We start from the raw sequence: 22,126 nt of genomic DNA on the forward strand, positions 1-22,126 counted from the left end.
AAACAGAGTATTTTGTATGAAATAAAATCGAAGGTGATAAAAAAACAAAAGCAGAATTGAAAAAATAAAATAATTAGTTCAGAAAAATAGGCCAAGTGTGTAAACCAAATTGTTGGGCAAATGCTGACCTGATGGTGGCGCTCCAGAAAAGTTAGTGCGATCTACATGTTCACATTTTCTAAGAAACATGTCGTATTCCTATTAAATAAAACTAAATGATAGCCCATCGACCACTTGCGTACCTCACACATCTTCTGTACAATCTGTACGTCTTTGCACATTTCATTTATACTGTACATAATTTGAAATTAATGATGAAAAGATTCATCTTCTAGAAACAATGCATTTGTGTGGTTGGTGAGATTGTTCCCTTTGTACCTCAGTGCTGGATTGACTGACATTAACATGAATAAAGTGACGCTGCAAGCAGGGAAACAAACCTGTAAGAATGACAATGAGTTACAACTGTAAACCTTTATTGTTGATAAAACACTTTCATCAGACACAAACAGATTTCCACTGTGATACTTCAGCAGAGCAATAACACCAATGTGATCCACAACACTAGTAAATGATACATGATCAAAATAAATTCACCCTTGCGGAGTATGTTGTATATTTTACTCGTCTGCTTCAATCAACCAAAAGAAAATTGAATTAGTAAAGTCTTGGCACTGATTAAGGCCAAATTAATATATGAGGTTACATATCAAATCAAATCCTCCTCAAAAAAAACATGTCACAATTCAATTGATACAATAACACAAGTATTGTGTCACTTATGTCAAATAAATTATTGTTACTTCCCTGAAGTCCACATATAGTGCATGCAAATGAAACATTACATTGTCCTCAAAGAAAACTCGTGAAGTAAATACAAGATCTTTCCTTTTTTCATCTGGCATTATAACTGGTTTTATAACACAAAGGTTTTGCGCCACACAGTGTTTCCTATGTTTCCTTTAAAATGTGAAAAAGACACAGTTAGGTGAAACTGAAGATGCTTTTCTTCTTCAATTTCCAGCTTCATCAAAGGTGAATAATGTCCAACAAAGGATAATTAAGTTATTTTTCCCATTTACAGAATATGAAGAGACGTAAAGAACCCTGCAGCTGCTGTCAGTGAACACCTGAAATGTAAAATACACAGATTTATACATTAAAGACAGTGTTGCTGTGTAAATACTTTAACTGTAGTTTACTGTAATAGAAGAGGGCAGCAGAGGTAGAGTGAGAGAGGTAGAGAGTGAGGTAGGGAGGAAGGAGCAGCGCTGAGGCGTCTCCATGTTAAGGCCCGTCTCTCCTCTCCCTTTTCAACCTAAAATAAGCCCGTCTGTAAAGCCCATGATACAGGATTGTGTTCACGGTGCATTGTGACAGGTTTGTTATAAAAAAAAAGTGAAAGTCACTTGTTGTAAAACCTTGTAAAAGAACATGAGAAGTGAGTGAGGTTATGTTTTCACCCGTTCGTTCGTTTGTCAGCAGGATCACGTAAAAACGCAAAAAAGAAAATGGGCCAAGAAAGAACCCATTAAATGTTGCACTGGATCCAGGATTTTTTTCCCTCTTTCATTATCGATGCAAGAGATGGCAGTTTGGGGGAAATTTTCAATTGAAAACCAGGGATAATTCACGGATCTTGATGAAAAGAATCAGGCACATTTAGGGGCCTGATTCCGAGTGCTTGCAATTTGGGGCAGATCCAAGTTAAAATTTGAATGGGGTACCATAGGCCTTTTTTTAAAGCCACAAAACAGTGATACATTATTGCGTGGATCCGGATCCAGGACTTTTTGGAGCTCAGATTGGGCCCTTGACAAAGTTATACACTCTACTGAGCGTCATACTAGTTTTCTTCTGCAGTGGCTTGTACTGGACGACTGGTTGCTTAAAGACTAAATTAAAATTTTATTTGTTTGACCACAACATACGAACTGTTTTTCATTGCAGGTTTCTAATCTCAAGAGGAAATAAAGTATAAATACTTAAATTCATACACTTATTGATATTAGGTTGTGATTTAGCAGTTGACCGATGCAGCATTAACTCTTGCGAGAGCTGATAAATGTGTGGTGGCCGGAATATTTAGAGACTGTAGAGGCAGGAAGAAATAAGTCATCAAAATAAAGGGTTGCAAAATATTGCAAATATTACAAAACAGCAAATCAAAGATGAATTTTTTTCCTCTTTGGGACGCAGAAAGGAATTAATGGTTTGATTTTGTGAAGAAAGAAAATAGCAAAGACTTCAAAGTGGATTGTCTTAAATGCAATGTGGCATCTGTGTATGCGTGTGCATGTAGTGTTATAGGTTGTCCTGATTCGTCCATGCACCTACGGGAGCCGGGTGCTATCTGAATTCCCCAACATTGATTGACAGCGCCACCTCTGGCTTCCTAGATTTGGTCTGTCCAGCATTCTTCTGCGGTGCAGTGACATCAGATCCTGCAGCTTTTTCTCTAAAGATAAGATAAGAGAATAAAAAAATGTTAGATAAGAATAAGTCAAACTAATGGACAGTTTAGAAGTTTCACAGCAGCCAAATTATACAATCTGCTGAAGAGCTGGAGTTTTATTTTCCCTACAGACAGTTCAACAGCAACTTCCATACAGACAAAAAATCCCAAATATTATAGCGAGTAACAAAACATTTTCCCAGCTGCTGCATCTGGAAAAGTGAAAACATCCCACCCTTTCCTGCGTTGCTCTGCCTGCTCCCGGAGCCTCTGCTGGCCCTGCTTGTCCTCCAGCGTGACAAAGTCCCTGTTGTTGTCGATTAATAGATTCTGAAAAAGACAAATCAGGAACAGATTGAGTCGTTTCTCACACAAAATCAAAACTGACTCTTTTACGAGCAAACAGGAGTTTGACTTCAAACACCTTGATGCCGATTGTGTCGCCATCTTTGAGGTGGAACGGCGCTCCCAGCAGGGATTCTGTTCGCTTCTTCTTTTTCTTTTTGGAAACCTGCTGGTTCTGAAAGTAACAGACACATTATTTAGTGTTAATAGACCATGAATGAGCAAAATGTACAACAATACTGAGATATGAGGGTCATTTCTATATCTGAGTTTATGTTTGCTGATCTGCATCAATGTGAAAGCTTATATTTTACAGAATAAACACTGTAGAAGAGCAAATATACATATAAATACACCTAAAAACCAGTTTCCGGTCATGAACCTTCCAATCTTACCCAGTTGGATATTTCTTCCCAGATGTGCTTGTCTGGCTGGTGTTTGGCCAGCAGCAGAGAATCAGGGGAGAGGCCGTAATGTGCAGCCAGACATGTGCGCAGAGAGCGAGGTGAAGAATCACGGGAGGCATCCCACAGCAGCTCCTCTGGGGTGTAGAAACTCCTCTCCCCTGGTACGCCCATCTTCACAGTTAGTAACACCTCCTTGGGCCTTAGGAAGACAAGGAGGAAATAAGGAAAGAAAATGGATTACATAAGCAAGTGAAAGAGGCTTGATCCTGAACCATTTCACAAGGTGGGATATTAATGTTTTACATTTTTAGAAATTAGTTTCAGCTTAAACCTTACCCAAGATCTTCCTCTTTCAGGAGCTGTTGCACACAAAGGTCTGTTCCACTGCTCAGCTTCAATTTCCTGATCAGGAGAAGATACAAAAAAAAAAATTACTGAAACAATTACAGACTCAAACTTTCTGTATTTATCCAAATGAAAAGAATCTCATGGGTATCTGTTAGAAAAAGAAAGGGAAAGTTGTGATACCTGAGCGTCAGTTGTTGTCCTCTGAGGATTCGTGCCAGCCTCCCTCCCTCCAGCTGCCACACACGCATGAACGCTGTGGTGGGCACAAACATGTTCTGGAGAGCAGGCAGCGTCAACACCTGAAACAGAGGGAGATAATAAAGAACAGCAAGAGGAGAAGCTTTAAACATTTGGTGGAGAAAAAGCACCAAAATCACAAGCCTCATCATTACACCCCCTTTTACAGACAAAAGAAGAACATCTGTCTTTGTATGACAGAACCATTTAAATAGGAGGACTTCTTAGACTGCAGGACATTCTGGATGTGAGCCTCAAATAAGTCAACAATCAGTTTTATTGGAAAATGCAAGAAAACATTACTAAATCGAGCAACAGAACGTTATGAGAATTCGTTCCCGCTCCACAGTAAACATCAGCGGTAAAACATCAGCCCAACATCAGAGTAATTCAAACTAACAAACATCCAAAGATGATTCATTTAGGAGTTGTTAAAGGAGTGGACTGCCTAACTACGTCATAACACATAATCTACATGTTGTACCTGAGTCTTGAGATCCTCCAGTGTGACCTCATCTGATATCTCCACCTGTCCTACACTTCTCAGCTCCACCGTGCTGCCGCCACACAGAGGAGCAGAGGGACTCTGTGTTTCACCTGCAGTCTTCACAGTGTCAGTGTGTTTAAAATCTGTCTCTGCGTTTTGGGGATCCAGATACAGCCACATGCTTAAGTTGAGGAAACCCTGACAGAAAGAGAGAGACAACAAAAGGTTAAAATGAGAAAGGTAAAGTTAGAATATATCAAAAATCTCCCACAAGAGATTAAAAACATTTAAGAACCTTGGGAGGAAGTTGTCCTTCTGTGACGACTAATGAATCTCCGCTGCTGATCTTCAGCTCTGACAGAGAGGCGTCCTGAGAATACAAGGTTGTTGTTAACACGTGGACTGACATATACCAGCATGCCACTTTTACCCAAAAACATTTTATACTTCCAGGCCAATTGACTTTATGAATGCATGCGTATATTTTGCAAAGACACCTTCAAAGGGCCTTCCTGTTAAACGATAACAGATTTAAAGATTCTCTGAGAGGATTTTGCCGTTGAGATGAAGCTGCAATGATACGTTATCCCTCAACACCGTTTGATTAGGGTCTCGCATGATGTTTAATCTACTCTCAGTCACTCACCTCCTCCATAAGTGGCTCTCCAACCTCTTCGCACCAATCGAGCCTCCTCAAGTGCCAACAGGTTCCTGCATGCACACATTTGACTGACATCAACCAACCAGATATTACAGCACAGCAGTTAAATATATGTTTGATGTCAGCGTCACAAAAGCATTGAAAATCTTCATCTACAGTAAGAACAAGTGAAGTTTTACCATCAAGTCCGACAGCATCCAGCATCGACTTTAGACACTGTAAGTAACAAGATTAAATACAATTTTATTTACACACATAACACACAGGCAATGTAAAAAGTTTGAAACTTGCAGAAAATAAGTTGATTTTTCCCCCTCACCTCTTTGACCGTGGAAGTTTCCTCCACAATTATGTCCATCTCCATGCCAGTAGAGGGCGCTGCTCCCACAGAGAAATGCAAAAACAGCTGCAACACAGAGAGAAACATCAATCGAGCGTTTACAAAAATCTCATAACTCTTCTTGATTTGTTTTAAAACATATAATAAGACACTGTGCTGGTGACGGTTCCGTGACATTCACCTGTGCAGCTGCGAACACAAAAGGATTTATTGAAGATGTCAAATGAAAAGACACACCTGTGATGCCTTGGGGGCATTTCCCAGACAGAGAGTCAGTGTGGTCATGAGTCGCACGCCTGCATCTCGAACGCTCAGCTCCTCGCACACTGCCGGAGAAACCAGAGTCAGATAAGTGCACTTCAGTAAATGTTTTCTACAACTTCAGACACAGATGATAAGAACAAATTACACACAGGGAGGGTTCCTTTTAAAAGAAATTAACGAGAGGACAGAGCAAAGGAATGTGTATCTTAATATTTTTGATGAAATGAGGGGGATTTCCAGCTGTTACTGATGTGCACCCCCAGGTAAGAAATGACAGAGTACCTGGAGGAAGGAGTTTCCCTGTGCAGTCCACCTGTCTCAGACAGTAGTTAGCACCTGGTCAGTGAGACAGAAACAGAACTGAATTGAGAACATAAACATATAAAAACTCAATATTTTTAGTAAAGTGTTAATACAAAATAAAAAAAGGACATCTCATCATGGTTTTACTTTCACAATTAACTCAATGATATTCACTGGTTTGAATATAAAAATGTAAAAGCTTTTAAAAACACATCTTGAGCCATTTTCAGACATGAACTCAGGAAATTCTCCAGACAAGGTGGCCAAGATTTTGTCTTCCACATATGAAGAATGCAGCAGGACACGTTAACAACAACAACGCAGAGATCTCTGGAGCATTTAGGTGTGTGTGTATTGGGCAGGACGAAACACATAAATTCAGCTGTGGGGATGTCATGTCTTTGCTAACAGCACATCAACACCTGCATCGGCCCCAATCACCAAAAACTCTTGAATCTCGTTGTCTTCGCCAGTGTCTTCTACGTGGATGGCATCTCTTTTTCATCTTGAGATTTCTTTTCTTTTCAGTTTTGCATCTATTGGGTGTTAGAACCGTCATAAATGCGCCTACTCCCTTTTTGTGAATTCTCTGGATAATCTCCTGCTGCATTCTCAGTTGGGCACATTATCCAGAGTTTTACTCGGGGGGGCTGGCAGCAGAAACTCCACAGAATGTCCGCAGCAACCGACTCAGACATTTGTGTTCTCACATCGAGTCCCTCCAGATAATTTCATGAGACTATCCAGAGTTCAGTGTATGTCTGGGAGCAGCTTTATATAATGTACATGAATTAGATTCATTTAAGAAGCTTTGATGTACCTGACATCAAACCTGCTTTGACGTACGTTCATGTGCTGCTACATTGTGTAAACAGATCCTGACTAATAATGGAGGTGGGGAGTTGTAAGGGAATCCCTTGCAGACATGTGCAGTTATGTGTAGTTATGTTTAATACTGAGCGTCTTGCCTGGGGCCTTCTGCTGCAGCTCCTCCATGGCCCTTTGTTTCACCTCACCCAGCAGCTGTGAGCGAGACACATTAAACAAGACTAAAGAAGATGCAAGAAGAAGGAGCAAAAATACAGACGCACAAAAAGGACTAACCATGTTTCCTGTAGCTGGAACCTTAATTTTCCTCCTCTCCTCAACCTCCCCTTCACCTCCTCCTCCTCCATGAGGTTGAAACTCCACCTGCAGCCAGCGGCAGTCAGACGGTGTAGTCACAGTGACAACATCTCCATTTAGGGAAAACACACTAAACAAAGACAAGAAGACAGTTGTAAAAAAAAACACGTGTATAAAGGACAGCAGGAAATCAGATTGCAGAGGATTTTACCTGCTGTCAAACGACTGTGGCTCCAGCACCAACAGCGCGTCTCCGTCTTTGAGTGACAGCTCCTTCAGCGTCCGCTGCATGTCGTCGGGTGGGAACACCCTCCACCCGCTCGCCCCTCCTCCCTCTCCAGCTCCTTGCTCCCCTATCTTTCCTCCCTTATGCTCCTGGCACAGCAGACTCTCCTTAGGCTCCCCCAGCGCCTCCTTCACCTCCCCGAGTGTCACACCACCCGCAAACCCTCTCGCCTCCCTCTTGAGTCCTGGTCCCCCATTTTCAAAACCCCCTCCGCTCTCCTTATATTCCACCCCATTCCTCGCCTCCTGCTCCACGTCTTCATCCAGAAAGGGACGGACTACAGTCAGCAGCACGGGCTCCCACTCGGCTCCAGTTAGGATCGCGGCGCCACACACCTGAAGGGATTCAAACCAGTATAAATATGAGATCGTTCGGATCTGGACTTTGGAGCAGGTTTGTGATGAAATGTGATTTTCTTCACCTCTCTGCCGTTCCACACAAACAAGTCAGAGTTTGTGTAAATGCCTGCACTGTACAGGGAGACGTTGTCATCTGAAAAGAGAAGCACAACCAGAGTGATATCACAGAGGTGTAGAGAATGTGAAGTTACACGGCCCTCTTAAGGCTCATTAATACTCAACGTAAGAGAAATGGCTGAGGACATTTGCTACATGGTCTCTTTTCAATGTAAAGGCAGCAGAAATGAGCCTTTAAAATATTTTTCTAAATGTCTCACCTGTGAGAGTATTGTAGAGGTGTAAACCTGCTGGAAGACTCTTGGCCACAGTCAAAGCCATGTCTCCTTCCCAGAGTTCCTGCATCTGAACAGACAAATCCGCACATGCAAACACAGATTATTTCTGCCGTTCGTTTCTTAACACGTTTCTAAAACATGACAAACAGTGATTTTTGGGGAGGAGGTTACCTGGTAAATAGTTAATCGCAGGACTCCTACAGTCTGTCTACGATCGAAGCTGAGGGTGGTGCCTTCGTTGGGTTCTTTGTCCGCTGGTTGCAGGGCTCCATTATCAAGTCTGTAACAGGGGGCCAGGTGCAGACGCAGCTCCACTGTGTTGTTGGTGGCTTCAAACTTCTGGCTGTGACAGAAACAGAGTTGATTCATATCAGTCTTTTTGCAAGAAGCCACCTTTTCGTAGAGTCATGGGAACTTAAGATACCAATAAATCATCCATTGATCGTGAACATGTGGTTGTTTGTTTACCGCATTTCTTGCACTTTGATGTTCTCCTCCTGAGCCTTCTGGACGAGGTGGAAAGGAACTTTATATTGTGGATTGTTCAGAGCTTGAAAAAAAACAACAACATTGTGAGTATATATATTTCACACAACTTATTACTTATTTTTCATTTATGTGATGAATTTATGACTCAACAGAATGAAACCAATGATTAATTGATCCTTATTTCTCAACATGAACTCCCTCAACCCAACAGGGCAGATATCATCTTTCCATTACAAATGAAAAACATGGTGTCCGTTACCTTCACTGGGCCTCTGCAGCTGTGTTTTTCTGTAGAACAGCATGTACGCGCTCTCTTTGCCCTGGAACTGCTTCTCTATGTCAGACTCCCTGATGGAGGTCACTGCCGAGTCGTTAAGGTCAAACCAGTGGCTACCCTGCTGACAGGAAGATACACCGTGAGAAACAGCCGTCAAAGTAATCACAAGATGTCCATGAGGAAAAAAATATTTAAAAACCGGTCACACTGGATAAATGTCATTTAAATGGAATATTACTCATATTTTACATGTTTCTAGTGTTGTATTTAAAGTTTTTATAAGCATTGGAAGAGATATTTGTGGTCTTAAGCATAAAAAAAATCATCTCATTGTAGTTTTACATCTTGTCTCTCACTCTCACAAAGCATTTCGGCTGTTTCTGAGTGATGCATGGCCAGGCCAACCACAGTAATGGATTGTAGCCGACTACTGTTGCTTGTTAGACATTATAAACTGCCGTTATACCTCTGGTTCAGGTTCTGGTTTCTGGTCCGATCCTTGCTGTTGTTCAGCAGCTCCTGGGTCTGAAGCTGTCGAAGGATCAGAGTTAGTGGTCAGCTCTGTTGGGACCGGGGGCTCAGTCACTGGGCTTGGCAGGTTTGTCTTCAGTGCTACTCTGGTGGCATTGGACACCAACATGAACACATCATTGTGGGACTGCAGGAACTACATCAGAGGAGGAAAAGTAAAAGAAAGGGGGGTTTATGCACAGAAAATGTGGGGGAAATAAACTTATGTAAGCCTGAAATTACACCAGCGATCGTTTGCAAAGAAACCAAATTTACCTTTCCTATGGGACCATAGGGTTTTCTGAACTTTTTGCTCCAAGATGAACCGATCATATTCATGAGTTTCTGGCCCAGTTGGTCCACCAGGACAGTCTTAGATGGCTCCTAGTAGACAGGAAATGAACAGCACCAAATAAAGTTTCCTCCATACAAAATAACACCTAGATAAATTCAGCAAAAGAATGTCTTGGAGTTGTCGTTGCAGCACCTGGGCGATTATAGTAGTTAGGACAGACAGAGGGTCGTCTTCTTGGAGTTTGGGCTCAAACGCTTCCTTGACCTCCTCCTTGACTTTCTTCTGAGTTTTAGGTTTGCAGTCCTCCTCCTGAAAACGACACAGATGTTTCCTTTGCTTACACACACATTTAAAAGCTTGCAGTTTTTGACTGTTCTTTTCTCATAATTTAAAAAAAGAATTCTGACAGAAATGACACCAAAATGCTTATAAGCAAATAGGTGTTTTTAATACTAATTTCATGAGGAATAAGCAGTAATGGCCTCTGCTTATCTCTGCTTTTCTCACCGGAGGCTCCCATCGGCCGAGCTGGTCAATGTCCCGGATATAAACGTGGTAATGGCCACCATAACAGCCGCCCTTATGGATAATCACAGAGAACAGGTCGTAGGTGTAATCAGAGTCGTCTCCGTTAGTCTGTTAGAGAGAAACACAAAGATGGAATTAAACTCAAACATTGCTATTAGGTTATTTGCAGCACTATGAAATCAATAATAGAGAGTAATATGAAACTATAGATTTTTTCCATTATCGTATGATATATATCATCATACCCCAAAGCTCTACCTGTAGATATAAACACCATAAATGTCAGATTTTATGTATCAAGACCTTTCCCAAGAAATTTATTCAAATGTGGACAAATGTTGTATCCTGCAATATTACGGAAATTCTTGAATGAAAACATAACCTCTTCGGCAGAGAGATTTAAGAAAAAAAAGGCAAGATAAATGTGCCTTATCTGAACAATAGCGAGTTTAGAGAGTTAAAAACTCAAGTACCTGCTCACAAAATGGCCGCAGGTTGAAGGTGAGGGGGAAGCTGTAGCGTCCAGTCTCCTTGTATCGCTCACATTTGGCAAAGTCGAAGCTGAATCTCAGCAAAGACATGGTCAAGAATGGAGGAAGCTTCTGCAGCTTCGCAGACTGAATAATAACAAAATGAACAAAGAAATTAAGGTAAGAAACAGAAACAAAAAAATCTATATTTTTTATGTTATTAAAAATGTTGGATTGTTCATTTAATCAGTACTAAGATAAGACTTGCTCAAAAGGAGAAAGTTGGAAGAGATCAACTCTATTATCTCTGGACTTTATTATAACCTTTGCTATTGTGTTAACACAATGTGAAAGCTGTAACTGACCTTGGCAGCGGTGACCAGCCTGTCGCACTGTGCACAGCAGTACAGGTTATTGCCCTCAAACAACTCCTCCTCCACAAACATGTTCCACAAAGCCTCCTCCAGGCTCAACACGCCACAAACACACGCTGTCAGGTCCAGAAAGTCCTCCTGAAGAAGACACAGATAAAAATTGCATAATTCAAAATCTGTCTTAGAATGTAGTGGTGAGATTTAGTCTACGACAATATCTCCTGTAGTGTTTGACATCAAATTTATTCTAATCTCTTCAAAATGTATCTAAAATGGAGCCAGGCCAGAGGGACAGACGATCCATGCACATGTGGACACACCTGTCTCTGGCTGACGTTTCCACACTCCTTGCAGACAATGCTGTTGACAATGGTCCCGTGGTAGAGCCGGTGAATAAATGTACTACCACTGGTTCCCACAAGAGAGTGCTCCAAAGCGCTGAACAGGATTCTGTTCAGCTCCTGCACATCATGTTGATTTGTGCCCTGAAAGAAGACGACAGAGGAAATAAAAAGGATCAAACTCAGGAGAGAAAGACATTCTATAAAACCATAAAACCATTTTCAGTATCTGTAGATATAACAGAAGAAATCCATGCACGTCACTGTTTTAGACTTCTTAATTTATTTTGTGCGTTATCACTCTCTCACTCTCAAGTTACACTCTCGTGACTTCAGAGCTCAGGTTCAAGTTTAATCACATCCTCAAATTCTGTGTCTGTTTCTTTCTCCCTCGTAGTGCATTTGTTTTGCATGACTACAGCTGAAATGCCTCCGGACAAAAACGGAATTCCTATCATGACAACTCATGAGTAAGTCTGGAATTCAGATTAGTGAATTCCAGGGTGTTTCTCCAGGCAGGACTGGAAGGTCAATGAATCAGCGAAATGAAAAGCGTAACCTGAGCCGCTCTCCATATGATAGCAGTCATCTCACTGATCATAAACAAACTAACAAACAAGGGGAACGGACCTCGCTGCTGTTCCAGCCGAAGCTGTCAGTGAGGTTGGCGGTGGAGGCGCTCTGCTGGTCCACCAGCAACAGACGGGCGAACAGTCTCTGCAGCTCCAGTGGGATCAATCTGACCTGAGGAGAACATCAGACACACACATAGTGCATCAGCTCCAACTGGATCTGTTCTGTTTACATTGTATTCCTATTGCCTGTTTACTTTCTATTATGTTAGCAATGTCTATTTTTTTACTGTCCTCTTTCCTGCTGCAACACTGCACATTTCTCTGTTATTATAATCCTAGTAAAAGGATTATTTTATCTCATCTTATCTCTACAGGCACCTTGCCAGTCTTACTTTGGCCCCTGGTTTCTCCTTGTCCTCCAGGCATCCTAACTCATCTGGCCCCAAACTGAACAGCTCCTCTGCGAAGGTAGAAACCAAACAATGTCAACAGTGCAATAAGCAGCAGTGAGGGGCGGTGGATCCGAGGAGGTCATCCCCGGCCTCACCTCTGAACTCGGGGGTGAACAGCAGGGTCTGGAGCAGAGAGTTCAGGTAGCACGTCCCTCCCTGGTTCTTGATGCCGCAGAGGTCGCTCCTTCCTCGGGCGGGAGGTGGCTCGTCTCCCCCCTTTGGGGGAAGGTGGGTGGAAGAGGAGCCTCCCTCATCCTCCTCTTCCTCGAACAGGTTCCCGAACATGCCGGGTGGGTTTCTGTGTTTTGTATCTGACCGTTTCGTTCTGCGGGGACTCGCAGCCTCGCAGTGAACCGTGTGTTAGCCCTGGGACACCTCTTGCTATCTCATCTTGGTCTTACCGAGCTCCCTGTTCACAGTGGCCGGGCTGACTCTGAAGTAAGAAGACTTCACGGGGCTGAACATAGCGACTGTGACGGGATAATATACGCGTTAGCCTCGCAGGTAGCTAGCTCACCACGCTAACGGAAGCTAAATCAGTGGCAGGACACTGACGAGCAGCTTTACCGGAAAAACAAATCAGGCTTTCGGTAACATTAACGGCCTGAGTCTGTACTGATGGAGGAAATAAAAACTTTAAACCGAAACTCTGAATTATATTTTATTCCAAATGGCGCCTGACACCGACTCTTTCTGCTCTGTCGGCCTGACTACAGATAAGAAGCGAAAGGTAAATAAGAATACCGTCGGTGGACAGTGGGCAGCCATGTTTCTTCCAGCCAGAGAATGCACCGATGCATTGTGGTACTTGTAGTTCCCCACTTGGTTGACATACACGCTTAAAATCAACACAAACTCAAATCTAAAAATAAATATTGTTTAATTTGTGGTAATTCTCGCTCTGTGTTTCTCTCTTTACGATTTAATTGTAACATTAATGGCTGCACAAACTACATTTACCCGTGTTTCCCAGCATCCGTGTTTCTTCCTGTACTGATGCATTGTGGTACTTGTAGTTTCACACCTGGTGAACGTGCACTGAATATATTTTCTTTTAACATTTCCTGGCCAGTGCTAAGTTTTCTCTTTACGATGCAGCCATTTTAATTTTAACAATTCACAATTCAATTTATATTATACAAGGACCATGGAATTTGTGGTCCCATAGCACCAAACTTGATTTATAGATGCTACATTTTATAGAGGTTGGCAGCTATCTGCCCAGGGCCATGTTTGAAGGTTTGCATACCAATCAGAGACCTCGCCAGGTATCCGATTAGCCACAAAATAACTTGGAATGAAAACTTGTGCACTGCAGGGTGTGCTTGACACCCTTGTTTCCAGCCCCGCATGCTTCGACTGAACATCGCTAGGAGCTAGGAGGTTAACAAACGCGTAAACAACTCTTGTCTTCCATAATAAAACTGGTTTATTGTCATGTCAATAATTTACTTTTACACACATACACATAAAAAAAATAATATCAGGCTAATTTTCTTTGAGAGAACACATTCCAGCCGTTAAAGAAAATGTTTAAATATATTTTAATTTAAAATGTTTTTACAGAAAGTTAGGAATTCTTTCAGGCTTTCTTGAGTTGTAGTGTGTATTTCTTTCAGAAAATACCCACAAATAGACATCTTTTAAAATGAGGTACATTAGTTGTTTACCTAGCCTTCTTGCAGGGTAAGTGAATGCAGGGTTGGTTGTTTTACCAAATTCCCTCAGCTAAAATCCCTGGGAAAGTTATCCACCACATAAATCATCAGAGTTTTTCCGATTACAGATAACGATTTTTCCTTTATTATTTTGTTTAACTGTTGTTATTTTTTGTTTTCTGTAAATGTTATGGTGATGAATAAATGATGGTCAATGCAGTTTCCATGCTACAAGGATGTAAGACACTAAATCCTATGTGAATTTGATGTAATGTTTCTCTAAAACCATCTAATTTAAAGACATTTATACTAAGAAATATCAAATCATTCTTCAAAACCCACCATAACAAATTTCTATGAATATGAAACAACACTTAGGACTTTATGATCGCTATATAGCCCCTGACTGTACAGTAGGTAATTAAGGTTGAGCCAGAAATTGTGGACAGGAGCAGTATTGTACAGGCACAAAGGTGTTGCAACCATGTTTGCAAACAATTTCTCACACACGAACACACACAAAAGGATACACACACAAACACACACACACATACAACCACACACAAACACACTAAAAGGTTTTCAGCTTAAACACTTTGGAGAGAGGCTCTTTGGCACTAGAGTATATCAGATAGGATTCTCCCTTGGAGCTGAAAAACTCCCAGTCACTGCACCCGATGGTTGGGAGCCAATGAACAGGAACAAAGCCTTCATATCCCTGCCATCTAAAATGCAAACAGAGAAGAGGAGTTCAATCAAATGTGTATTTGCATCTGCTCAACAATTGCTCGAAAAAAATAGCTGTGGGCCATTTCGTAGTTCCTAGTGAATCATCTTGTGTCAAAAGTGCTGGTATGCTTTCCCGTGTCTGGCTCACAGGAAGGAAATAAATCGACATTACAAGAGTGTATGTCCTCGAGATGATTTCAGCTCTAAATTAGAGCCCGATCATCATGGGTGAATTATTCAACAGTGAGAGGGGTGTTGTTGACAAGTTGACAAGTTGACTACCTGTAGAGAACGCTGTTCAGGGAGTAGGATTCTCCGTTAAAGGAGTTAGCCACAATCAGAAAATGCTCCTCCCCGAGGCTGAAGAATTCCCAGTCCACTGCACTGGAGAGACAGGATGGTATGTGGTTATTGCAAGTGAAGGAGATATGGCAGGAAATGTATTATTACACAGGAAGTGTTCCTGCAATCAAGCTATGTGCATATCTAACACTGTATTTAAAGAGGGACAACACAAGTGATGCCAAAACGTCTTGATCGCCCCCTGGTGGCTGCCTGTAGTATAGGTCTTAAACACCTCCATGTTAGCAGATGGGACATGGGTCTAACTAATAAGTCAAAAATACACATACATTTTTTTTTCCCAAAGATAGTTTCTGTCATTTTAGTTGGTTCTCATCACACCGATGAATGTTCAAGTGCCCATATTCTGGTAAGTTTGGTTTTATATGTAGTCTATATATACAGTATATATGTAAAATGCTTGCAGACGTGTACCTGTAGGTGGTAATATCCTGGAAGCGGACAAACAGCTGTCCATTCAAGTCCAGTTCGTAGATGGTGGAGTTGATGGCGTATTGACTTGGTTCGTTACCATGGAGTCTGTTTCCATTGGCAACAACCAAGAAGAATCTGCTGCCAATCTGGAACATTTCCCAGTCTGTGGCGCAGAACGTCTAGTTTGAACATAAGAAAGAAAACAAACAGTTAGCGTTGCGGATGTCGGAAGTGTTAAAACATGAAAGAAGACATCAAAGAATCCCCACTGCATAACAAATGAAACCAGCTTGTGTCTACCGCCATGCTAGCTGCTTTAGGAGGATGTATTCAGACGCAGCAGCACTTTAAGTAAAAAAACTAACATTTACATGCTAACATTGCTAACAGTGGCAATGTTATGATGTGTAATAGGTTTAACCCGGTGACCATATATAACACATTAGCATGCTAACACGTAAAACAAAAATATAGCTTATGCTCTTGAGAATATTGTTAGTTGTATTCGTTCATAATGTATTTAATCGATTCAAATTTTGACTTGGTGGTGGCACTAGTGATAAAGTCAGGCTTTGTACCAAATACATAGCCTGGCAGTCCATCTAACGTGTCAATCAAAAGCACAAACGTCTGGTGGAACAAGAGTCTGAGGATCATCAAAGTCAATAGGACAGGTCATCTGGGAACTAAGAGTATCTGCTCAAATGTGTGAAAGATATTACACTGGATAAGTGAAAACTTTGACCTGATGGTTGCACTAGAGGAAAAGTGAAGGGTTTATCAAAATTATTAAAACTCAACCTGTGAGGAGCTTGAATGTCTGAGTGAAAATTCAGGACAATCCATCCAATGGTTGATCAGATATTTAATTCAGTACCACAAATATTGACATATGTCACAGGACCAGCAAAGTCAGTAGACTTCATCCTCTGGGGACCATGCACCATTTAATAGTAATTCATTAATTAGTTATTGAAATTTTCAGTCCAAGTGGTGGATGAATTAACCATTTCATTAATGCAGCCATGTGGTTTCCATGTTTAAAAGGTGTGATTATTATGTTTTCTCTCTCATTTGATAATTTCAGGTGATTAATTTTCACTCGCCCCAGGGTGCTCTGGGGAGCCCTCAAATGGAACTGTGGAGTTTCCCTTAATCACGCACCTCCTTATGGTTTCTCATGTGACTATCAATGTGTCAACGCCTGCACCACAAATGTGGCTAGATTTAAATATATGATTGTCTATCAGTACATGTCAAAGCACTGCTATCGCTGAAACCAATCATGGCAAACCACACGCTCTATTTTTGGCACTTCTTGCTCCCCCATCTCTTTTCCCATTTATCTCTCCCTGTTTGTATTCACTTCCTTCTTTGTGTACAGGTGGGTTTTCATACTGATCTCAAAGATACTGATCTCATCAAAGCCCAGCTGCTCAGACAAAGACTCTATGTATGGAAACCACACTGCATAATGTTTTATCAAAGTGCTACTAAGCTAAATCTACACAGACGCTTGAACACCTGCCAAGTTCACCCTGTAGTACGGTACCCAACAACTGAATGATTAAAGTTTTTAAAAAGTTTTTGGAGTTACATGTTCACAACATACCTTAATTTTCTGGAACACCTGGAAGCGTCCATTGACCCAAACGTAGATGACAGAGTCTACAGCTGTGGTAACTCCATCGAAAGCATTTGCGACCACCAGGAAATGGTACGGTCCGACGGTGAAGAACTCCCAGTCATAGGCCCCCGAGGTCAGCAGCGTCTGGTGAACCTCAAAAGACTTTGTTAACCTGTTCCACTTGTATATCACACTGTCAATAGTGTGATTGTTATTCCCTAAAAGACAAACCAGAAGAGTAATTATTGTATTTTAATATTTTAGTCAGGTTTAATGCAGGAATCCTGAAACTTTGATTGAGTTCTATCATGTGATCGATTCGTTTTGTACCTTGTCTATGATTGGCCACTGCGAGATAGGTTTGTTGCTTGATGGTAAAAGCCTCCCAGTCCCGGGCACAGTAGGTCTGCAGAGACTGGAACCGCACAAACTGTTTTCTTTTCTTGCTCCACTTGTAAATCACAGAAAAGTCCGTCCCAGACTCTTTGTCAAAGCGTTTGTCCGAGTCTCCTCCAGAGTTAGACACCACCAGAAATATCTACATCAAACAATAAAAAAGGGCAAATATTGGGTCAAAGCTTATAATAATGAGACTAAACGGTGACCTCTGATATTTTTTGAGTTCCTTTTTGGCGTACTTTCTTTCCTATGTTGAAGTGTCTCCAGGCTAGAGCTTCGTGTGTGGAGATATTCTGGTAGACTTGGAATCCCGACTGGGTCCACAGATAAACAGCAGAGCCAGAAGCTTTGGAGCGTTGAGCCATGGCAGCCATCAGACCCATGCCAGGTACCGGGAAAACCTAAAGAAAATTGAGAAAAACTAAAACTAACTTGTATAACCAAGTTTGTTTCCCACTGTGACCCCTTGCAGGGTCCCTGAAACCCCTGTTTGGAAAAAATCCTGGTCTTGAAGAACAAAGGTAATTTTCTTCTCATGTGAATTTGATTTTCTTACATGTAAATACAGTGAGGATTCCAGGACTGTGTTTATATAGTGATTCTTTTGGTCTTATCGACCACTCAAAGTGCTTTACAGTAACATTCATCCATTCACACAGCACTTCAATACACAGAGCTTCTTCTATCACACAACATTCATACACCGCTAGCCCAACCATCAGGGGATTTTCGGGGTTAAGTCTCTTTCCCAATGGCACTTTGGCATTCAGACTGGAGGAGCCGGGGATTGAAACCACCAACCCTGTGGTAAGTGGACGACAGGCACAGCCACAGAACAGACACAGCAAATATACACAAAGTGGACAAATACCTCTATATCATGCGTTTCTGAGCTGGTGGTCAGGACCTGATGTTCCAACACGTAGTCCAGCCTTTTATGATCTGTGAACACGTAGAGGTGAGAATTTCCTCAGTTTTCAACCCAAACTGAGGAGAAATGTGCTGTTGACAGTTGATGTGTGGTTCTCACCCTCCAGCACGGTGACCCACACGGTGCCGTCGCAGAGGTAGAGGCCTTTCTTGAGCGGATTGAACCACAGCTGACCTTGCAGCATCTCCGAGCACGAACGCTCCAAACCCACTGACACTCGCTCCTCCGTGTCTGATCACAACAAGCAGACAGTTAAGGAGGAGAAGGACGGAAGCAGGAGGGATATAAATCTTGTAACTGCCTTGTAAAAGTTACCGTAGGAAGTCAGGTGGCTGTCTTTCTCCTTCCCCGTGATGGGCAGGTCTAGGAGGAGAGGTGGTACTGACAGAGCTGCTAGCTGGGGGTCGGAAGATGGGCAGATCTGATGGGTGGCGTCTGAGCCTGGTACCAAAACCAGCTGTCTTAACAAACCCTGACAGCAGATCGGAAGGAAATGATTGGGAAAATGTATTAGTCGTGTCGTTTGAAATGATTTAAAAGCTTGTTTCTTATGCGCCCCATTAAAGTTAGTGATGAGGAAATATAAATCTTACTGAAAACAAGCCTTTCCATCTTCCCCGGCTGCCGATGTGGAATCTGGATCCCTGAATGTTGACGTCTGAGGGGAAAGGCCTGGTGGGAACGCTGTTTGCCATAAAAGGAGATAATCATTTTTTAATACCTGATGTTGTAAGTTGCTTTTCCTTTTGGAAGTGAGCATAAAGTCTGGGTAATTAAATTAGTCCCCTTCTATTTTTCTGTTTTTAGTCGACAGGAAAATATGAGGCATGAACTGTATCAGATGAGCACTAAGTCTGGGTGCTGATATTCCTCCCTTTTCTGCGCCAGAGGGAGTTTCCACTTAAAACCATCCATCACACACTGTCAGGCCACTATGATGTGGCTGCGGGGTGCGAGCAGATTTGGAGCGGTGCCATTGTATTGTGGTGAAGGATCTACTATCCCTCAAGGGGGTTGGGATGGTACAGGAAGAGAGGGTGGTGGGAGGCAGACAGAAAACAGACAGAATTCAGGAGGAACAAAACAAAACATCAACGTAACTTACATTTCCAGTGGCGGGTTACAGTCCACCGACAGCCTCACGTGTTGACTGGTAACAGTTAAAACCAGAGTGTGCCACTGGTTATCAGCCAACTCGGTGCCGCGAAACACCCAGTGCTCCACGACCCCTCCGTGACCTTTAAAGAGGAAGTGCAGGCATTTTCTCGAAAACCTCAGTCCCAAGATGATCCGTCCATGTTCCTCATTACTTTGGAATTGCCTCTCCTTCTTCTTCTTTTCCTCTCCATCTTCCCTGATACTCCTCTTATTAGTACTTTCCAAAATGTTCTCCTTCTCCGCCACTGCTCTTTTCTCTTCTGTTTTTGGCATCACCATGGAAAAGATGTATTCATTTCTCTGTAAGAAAACAACAGGGAAAATCATTCAAAGATATTGCATTGTTCTGAAGTGGAAAGTAACAAAGTATATTACAGAGCATATGGTAGATTCCTTGTTAAATGGTAAATATTTGATCATCGATTAATTAATTTGATTATTTTGTTAAACAAAACACTTTTTTAAATCTTTATGGACAAAATGAATAGTCAACTAATAAAATAATCTGAGGAATAATCAATAATAAATATGATATAAAAATTTGTTAAACGCACTCATACTTGTACTAAACTTGCATTTTTTTCAGTTTATATTACTTTTTACTTCCACACAACTACATTTTAATAGTAAACTTCCGACTGCTACTGATAGTTAAACTTATTCTTACTGACTAAAAATCTCAGAAAATTACATAAATAGTTTATATTATTATTATTATATATAACACTATTCTGCTGCAAAATTAACTTAAATTCCGGTGCTTATGTTTTTTCTGTACTCTAGAAAACATTTTGAATGTATCTTCACGTCGTGGTATTCGTCCTTTTTCTGAAGTAAAGGATCTGAGTACTGCTTCTCACCTTTTGGGAAATTTGTGGGACTTTTAGAGTCACAACAATGGAGAAGTCTTTTGGGAAGAGGTCGCAGTTTGCCAGCACCTGGGAGGAGGGAAAGCTCATGGAGGAATGAGGGCTGGAGAAATGTACCCCCCTCACCCCTCCGGCCTGCTTCATGTGCACCCCGGGCATGAGTCTGGAGGTGTCCCTCTCCAGGACAAAAGACAGAAGATCCAGAGGGAGCAAATCTGCAAACAATAAGGAAATAAAGAAGTCATGAAGACAGTTTTGCTGCTTCAACCTATTCATTAAGAAACTGCTGTGCTATAAATCAGTGGTTCCTAACCTAGGGGTCTGGACCCCTGAAGAGGTCACAAAATAAATGTGAGCATCCTGAGATGATTAACAGGATAGTAAAGAATTAAAAAGCTTTATCTGCAGATTAAGTTCCTTTTTCAGACTTATCTAACTAGTGCTATTCCCTGGTTTAACACCATATAGTTATAGTCATCCAGGTTTCTAAAAACTATTCAAACTAAGCACCTATATTTTCTTTCCATCCTACAAAAAACTTTTACTTGATTATGTTTCAGAGGGAAATGTTGTAACTTTTATTCCACCGCAGTTATTTAATGGCTTTAGTCACTTTTTAATCACCAATTTAAGAACATGTTCAAATGTTAAATGATGTTATAGTATTGTAGATATAGTATAACTAAGACCATAAATCAAGTTTTGTGACCTTTTTTTGCAGTGAGTACTTTTAATACTTAAAGTGCATTTTCCTGTCTACACTTACATACTTCTACTCCAGTAACCTTTTCAAAGAGGGACTTTTAATGGAGTATTTTACAGTGTAGTATTAAGAAGTAAGGATTTATTTTCCACGCTGCGTGAGAGAAATAGCCCTGGGTGGCGGTGGAGCTGTAGGAGGTTTTAGCTATTAAAAGAAAGACCTTTATTGGGCAGCAGGAACCATGGAGGAGACGTCACATAAGTACGCCAAGTGCTCGCCCCCGATATTGTGATGTGCATGGAATTGCTGCGGAATCCTAACCACATCCAGTGTCTGTACTTGTTTGTGGATATTCATTTAAGTTAATATTGCACGCAATACTGCACACACAAACACTCCCACTGTACTGTAAGCAGATACAGACAGTTGGAATTATCCAAAAGAATTTTAGCTGGAGGGGTTTCCCAGATTTTAAGATGAAACCGAGAACCATTCACAGAATAATCATTAAGCGAGCATCAAATGTTTGGAAACCTGCTGAGGTAATAGGTGAGATTAAACAGATTAAAATGGTTTAATACCTGTACAGTGTCTCCATGTGTCTGTGGTGGCGTTGATGACCCTTAACCCCAGGAGCAGGAGCTGCAGAAATATCAGCGATGACATCACAAAAAACCTGTTTGGTTCAGTTGCCAGTTGGTGCGACTGTCTCCATGTCTAGTATATTAGTTTTTTTCTCTATCTTAAGTGACTATACACACCAGACCATTGTGTTTTCTTCATACTGATCCAAATTAATTTTATCAGATCTCTCCAAAGAAAAATGTCAAGTTGAAAGATTTCTCCTGGAACTCATCAAAGCTACGCCTGCAACCTGAGATTCATAAATAGTAGCAGCAGAGGTCCTGTGCTGGGAGAGAAATCCATTCATCTGTGTGGAGAATCCTGCACCTGCAGCTCCTTTTAAACACCGGGGCCATGCAAATCTCTGAACAGCCCGTCACTCATCCTC

General features: G+C 41.6%; 2 protein-coding genes across 3 annotated transcripts; both read right to left on the reverse strand.

Annotated features, from left to right (window-relative positions):
- Positions 1–459: 459 nt before the first annotated feature.
- usp40 (ubiquitin specific peptidase 40) lies at positions 460–13,063 on the reverse strand. Of its 2 annotated transcripts, none has more exons than XM_035167659.2 (31): positions 12,359–13,063; positions 12,204–12,271; positions 11,867–11,980; positions 11,216–11,380; positions 10,887–11,033; positions 10,525–10,668; positions 10,031–10,159; positions 9,716–9,832; positions 9,505–9,612; positions 9,185–9,385; positions 8,701–8,839; positions 8,421–8,502; positions 8,124–8,295; positions 7,935–8,019; positions 7,680–7,750; positions 7,184–7,593; positions 6,952–7,102; positions 6,816–6,870; positions 5,827–5,880; positions 5,518–5,606; positions 5,260–5,346; positions 5,120–5,156; positions 4,926–4,990; positions 4,575–4,649; positions 4,277–4,477; positions 3,736–3,854; positions 3,544–3,609; positions 3,196–3,406; positions 2,880–2,975; positions 2,691–2,785; positions 460–2,458 (listed from the first exon to the last, which is right to left on the reverse strand). In XM_035167659.2, exons 1-31 carry the CDS (start codon positions 12,546–12,548, stop codon positions 2,350–2,352), a joined length of 3,852 nt encoding a protein of 1,283 aa, XP_035023550.2. In that variant the 5' UTR covers positions 12,549–13,063; the 3' UTR covers positions 460–2,349. The 2 variants fall into 2 exon arrangements, with proteins under 2 accessions (XP_035023550.2, XP_035023551.2); XM_035167660.2 differs by having other exon boundaries at positions 8,701–8,836; positions 12,359–13,062.
- A 617-nt stretch (positions 13,064–13,680) lies between these two features.
- On the reverse strand, positions 13,681–22,035 carry LOC118115975 (thrombospondin-type laminin G domain and EAR repeat-containing protein-like). Its single transcript, XM_035167243.2, has 13 exons — positions 21,696–22,035; positions 20,403–20,626; positions 19,490–19,842; positions 18,978–19,068; positions 18,700–18,856; positions 18,484–18,615; positions 18,325–18,395; positions 17,693–17,854; positions 17,385–17,592; positions 17,040–17,272; positions 15,428–15,606; positions 14,933–15,034; positions 13,681–14,646 (listed from the first exon to the last, which is right to left on the reverse strand). The coding sequence occupies exons 1-13, from the start codon at positions 21,778–21,780 to the stop codon at positions 14,493–14,495; spliced, it is 2,151 nt and encodes a 716-aa protein (XP_035023134.2). The 5' UTR covers positions 21,781–22,035; the 3' UTR covers positions 13,681–14,492.
- Between the last annotated feature and the right edge of the window lie 91 nt (positions 22,036–22,126).

Source organism: Hippoglossus stenolepis, chromosome 10 (genome assembly GCF_022539355.2).
Source record: "Hippoglossus stenolepis isolate QCI-W04-F060 chromosome 10, HSTE1.2, whole genome shotgun sequence".
Lineage (NCBI taxonomy): Eukaryota > Metazoa > Chordata > Actinopteri > Pleuronectiformes > Pleuronectidae > Hippoglossus > Hippoglossus stenolepis.

Excerpts from the sequence above, each read along its gene's own strand:
- usp40 (XM_035167659.2), bottom strand. The coding sequence starts at position 12,548 with ATGTTCGGGAACCTGTTCGAGGAAGAGGAGGATGAGGGAGGCTCCTCT. Across the intron at positions 10,669-10,886 it reads GGCTGGTCACCGCTGCCAAG|TCTGCGAAGCTGCAGAAGCT; the intron begins GTCAGTTACAGC and ends GTTATTATTCAG. Across the intron at positions 6,871-6,951 it reads TTCCAGCTACAGGAAACATG|CTGCTGGGTGAGGTGAAACA; the intron begins GTTAGTCCTTTT and ends TCTCGCTCACAG.
- LOC118115975 (XM_035167243.2), bottom strand. The coding sequence starts at position 21,780 with ATGTCATCGCTGATATTTCTGCAGCTCCTGCTCCTGGGGTTAAGGGTC. Across the intron at positions 19,843-20,402 it reads TCCCACAAATTTCCCAAAAG|AGAAATGAATACATCTTTTC; the intron begins GTGAGAAGCAGT and ends GTTTTCTTACAG. Across the intron at positions 19,069-19,489 it reads TGTAACCCGCCACTGGAAAT|CGTTCCCACCAGGCCTTTCC; the intron begins GTAAGTTACGTT and ends TATGGCAAACAG.